Source organism: Daktulosphaira vitifoliae, unplaced genomic scaffold, assembly GCF_025091365.1.
Source record: "Daktulosphaira vitifoliae isolate Bord-2020 unplaced genomic scaffold, ASM2509136v1 Scaffold_3, whole genome shotgun sequence".
In the NCBI taxonomy this organism is placed as follows: Eukaryota; Metazoa; Arthropoda; class Insecta; order Hemiptera; family Phylloxeridae; genus Daktulosphaira; species Daktulosphaira vitifoliae.
The window spans coordinates 22,142,205-22,146,649 of NW_026099574.1; the positions used below are offsets into that span (position 1 = coordinate 22,142,205).

Consider the following 4,445-nt stretch of genomic DNA (forward strand, 5'->3'; position numbering starts at 1 on the left):
ACATAGTTGGGTCCAGTATAGATGATATCTGACAGTGATTAAAATCACTATCATAAAAAACGCTTCGATGCAAATCTGTAGATAACGTTTAAATTTAAAAAATTGATGGATTATTCTAAAAGCTGCATGATCTCCTATTTCCTTATTTTTATTCTGATTAGAAGTTTTATAGTTTATAAGTGTAATATATGAATAAATAAATGTATATATTAATAATATATAAATATATATAGTACTTAACTAAAAAAAAATATAATGATCCATACATTTTTCAAAAAGTTATAGCTTTGTAACGGAACACTTTCAAAAATTAAGTTGAAAAAGTTATTATTTTGAATTAAAAAATATATACCAAATGATAGGTAAATACCTCATATATCTATATATAAAGGTATCTATCAATAAATTAAATTAAAAATATTAATTAAACTAAAAAAAAAATTAAAATGATTTGGTCATTTTTTAAAAAGTTATTGGCAGTTTTAAGTAAAAATATTGAAAGAATGTCGAAAATTACCGATTTTTAAATTTGCATATTTCCCCCATTTACGGAGAACGAGAGAAATTTTTTCAATTGTTGAGGGTAATGACTTCGTCTAGACACGATCTGTGATCTTTTGACGTATTGTTGAAAGAAATCGGTTCGGTGAGAGCTGAGAAAAGTGGTAACAGACTAAAAAAAAAGACACATCATAGTAAAATTAATATATTCTCAGCTTCGCATCGAAGCTAAAAAAAGGTTTTCTTAAAGTATTGCATCTAATTTTATACATTATCCCATTAAGTCCGAAGTTTTTTTTTTTTTTTTAATGTTGGTTTTTTTCAAATAGTTATTATAAATAACCTATTTAATAAAAATCATTAACAAATTTTTTTTGTTCGTCGACTCAATTACTCACAATTTGATGTTACCATATGGTAACGCTAGGAATTTGAGGTAATATAATTTACAATGTTATAACGAAATATTTTTATTTTTAAATATAGTTCTTATGCACGTATATACTATAGTTCTTATACTAGTATGTTACGGAATGAAATATTTTGAAACATTGAATGCAGAGGCCCATGTTACACTTTCACACATCGTATATATACTTACCGAACGTCCTTCGCCGGGACATTTTCTTCTTTTTTTTCTGGGATTGGAATGATAACATGATTTTTCGCATCGTACCTAATGTCATAACTTAGTCTATTTCAAGAGATACTTGATATCGGTCTGGGTGGCCTTCCACCAACTTTAGGTTTCGTCCCATATTTCAAAAGCAAATTGCGGACTATTTCACTTCTAAATTGAGGTTGTGATACATTTGGCTTTACTTTTCTTTGTAAGATCCAAGCATTATTCATGCATAAATCTATTAACCAAGTGAAGATTAGCCAACACCACATTTTTCCACGTATACTGATTCTGTCGTTATTTTCTAACCTTATTTTAGCAGGTGCTAATAATTGTCGACCAGTCAAGTTATCTATTGCACCGGCTCCATCTTCGTCATCTGAATCTGCGTCAGTAAGAATATTTGCTTCAGGGGATTCAATGAATATTTCTTCAACCCGTGTCTTCTTCATCTACAAATAAAATATTCAGAGCTTCTTGGAGAGAAAATCCATTACTATAGAAATTAAAATAATTGTTGTCGTAAATGAAGAAAAATAAAATGTGTAATTTGATTAGTTCACATAAAAACCTAGCGTTACCATATGGTAACGCTATAAATACGATTATTTACGTATATAAATAAAATATATATGTATGTAAAAATTACACTGATATATGCTCTAACTACTAGGAAAATTTATTTACAGTTTTATAGCAAAAAAGTGTACCAAATAAATAATAAAATAACTTACCTTCCACGAAAATCCATGGTTATGAGTATGAAAAAGAAACCCAGCTATTTCAACGTATAACACATGACTGATTAATATTGTGGAATTCTGGTTAATGACATATCGTTTTGTTACATAAAGAGAATGTATAAACACTGATAAAACCGATATACACTAATACGTCGGGAACCATAGCTATTTTAAGACATTATTTGCTGCGTTACCATATGGTAACGTTCGGACTTAATGGGTTAAGAGTCCTTTAATTTTTATATATGTTTGTCATAGAAGTAACAAAATAAACTACTTTATCATTTTTTATTATTTCTCCAGAAAAATTACAATATTAAATTCATACTATATTTAATTATTATAATAAATATTTGTTCATATATTATACTTTTAAATCATAGAACAAATAACTATAAATAATGTAGAAAAAAGGAGTTCATTTTTCTTCTGAAATAATCCTTCAATTACTTTAAATTGAACAGGCTCTACAGATATGCATCGAAACGTTTCTTATGATAGTGATTTTAATCACTGTCAGATATCATCTATACTGTCCCAAGTATGTTACGTCCTCACTGTGCCGCGACCTTACGTTGCTACCGTTTTTTTATTTATATATTAGGGAATTCATGTATGAAATTTAATAAGATTATAAAATGTTCGCACGACTACCTTAGGATTTGATATGGATTAATTCATTAATATTTGGTATGTGCAAATTAGAATTATCCACCTTGGACAAAGTTATAGATTACAAAAATATCTTTATTATCACGATGATATTACAGAGTATTAATTGAGTAAATTACTTTTGGGTTATATATATTATCTATTTAACCAAAGATAAGATTTTAACTTAAATGTGATTTAACCAAGACTATGTACTATACTATGTACTCTATAACCGTGTTGTATATTTTTAATTTATATTATACTATGGATTATTAAAATCATATACCAGGTTCTGGGTATACGATTTTTATTATCAAATCTTGTTATCTCTCGCCCCATAACATGAAATAATACAAATTATATAAATGTACAAATACCTAGACTACATATTAATTTAAAAATAGGCATAAAACGTAAGTTACAGAATCATCAATTTATTACATAATTGGATAATTTTAACTGTTATATATTTCATTAAAAATTTTTTATATTATTAGAAGACTAAAAGGTAAGATAGAAGAATGATAGAGAAATTTAATTAATAGAAGGATAACTTGTGAAATATTTATATAGTATCAATAATCTACTTTAATTGTAGAAATACAATATATTATAATTACTACTTATAGAAGACAAATCTTTTTAAAATTCTTACAAAAAACATTTTTGAGTAAAATTTAAAAGAAATTTTTCTACAAAGATTTTAATTTTAGTCAATTTAGTCTCCTTAATTTATTCAAATATGTTTTATCATGAAATTTTGATGACATTAAAATTTTAATTCTATATATAATTTTTAATAATAAAAAAAAAATTATCAATTTTATAGAAAGAAAGAATATTAAAATTTTAAGCAAGAGAGTTAAATGGAGAAGGTCGAAAATAAAAAACAAGATTTTAATTCAGAAATCAATCAAAACCGTATAAATTATTTATATCAGTTGAGTACTGCAATATCTACTGAATGTCCAGGATTATCATCTGCATATAATTTTATATTAAAAGGAATGGCTCAAAAAAGTTTATTAAAAATAGATCCAACCATTAAAAGAAATATTTGCAAAGGATGTAATACTATGCTTATTCCCGGGAAATCAGCAAAATGTCGTTTGATTAAAAAACCTAAAAAGTTAGTACGATGGACTTGTATATTTTGTGGAAAGTCAAAAACTTATGGAAGAGATAAAAGTTATCATACTTGGTCAGAATCTTCAAATTTTTTACTTCAAACTATTAACTATAGTTAAAAAAAAACAATTGAAACTTACCACTAAGTGATGATTGATCATGATAAGCTATGTAACCAAGAATTCCTACACTTATGTAAACACATGTACACATATTCATAGAAGAACGAACTATACTATTCAATTTATCAAGTGATTCATGTGATATTGATTCAAATATGTCAAATAATTGTCTGTAAGAACATTTTAAAACATAAATATATTCAAGTTTGATTTATAAAATTAAAAATATTTGTGTAGTTAATGTAACTTACGTCTGGCAAAATAATGACATTGAAAATATTGGTAAACATTGTAAAAGACCTGAAGGTCTCCAAAAATATAATTCTGAAAGCCAAACTGATGAGAAAATTTTATCAAATGCTTCTATAAATATCTAAAAATAAATAATTCATCTATTGAAGATAGATTACTAAATTTGATATATTATTTATTTTTATTATAAATTTAAGGTGTTACTTTACCTTAAATACCAAGCAAGCATAAAATATTACTGCAGCCGTACATATTGAATTTAAGCTATTAACATTTTTTAATAATCCCAATGGTAAAACTATAAAAACAGCAATACCTTAAAAATATGTTATTAAATATTATAATTGCAATTCTAGTATCTATAAATTGAATCATTTTATGTTAAAAGCTCCTATATCATTTTTTTTTTTTTTTGCGAAAAAG

At 25.5% G+C, this 4,445-nt stretch overlaps 1 protein-coding gene and 1 long non-coding RNA gene across 2 annotated transcripts in view; both read right to left on the reverse strand.

Moving 5' to 3' along the window:
- Positions 1 to 2,196, reverse strand: part of LOC126901784 (uncharacterized) — an 8,141-nt gene extending 5,945 nt beyond the window's left edge. Inside the window, exons 1-4 of the long non-coding RNA XR_007703116.1 lie at positions 1,858 to 2,196; positions 1,433 to 1,619; positions 1,103 to 1,361; positions 518 to 673 (exon numbers count right to left, since the gene is read on the reverse strand). This is a non-coding gene — a long non-coding RNA (uncharacterized LOC126901784). The remainder of the gene's footprint in view (positions 1 to 517; positions 674 to 1,102; positions 1,362 to 1,432; positions 1,620 to 1,857) is intronic.
- The window catches only part of LOC126901776 (putative sodium-coupled neutral amino acid transporter 10), a gene marked incomplete at its 5' end in the record, with an annotated part of 16,888 nt that extends 12,549 nt beyond the window's left edge, over positions 1 to 4,339 (reverse strand). Inside the window, 3 exons of the mRNA XM_050678520.1 lie at positions 3,789 to 3,940; positions 4,022 to 4,143; positions 4,232 to 4,339. Of these exons, the coding sequence (XP_050534477.1) occupies positions 3,789 to 3,940; positions 4,022 to 4,143; positions 4,232 to 4,339 (382 nt within the window). The remainder of the gene's footprint in view (positions 1 to 3,788; positions 3,941 to 4,021; positions 4,144 to 4,231) is intronic.
- Between the last annotated feature and the right edge of the window lie 106 nt (positions 4,340 to 4,445).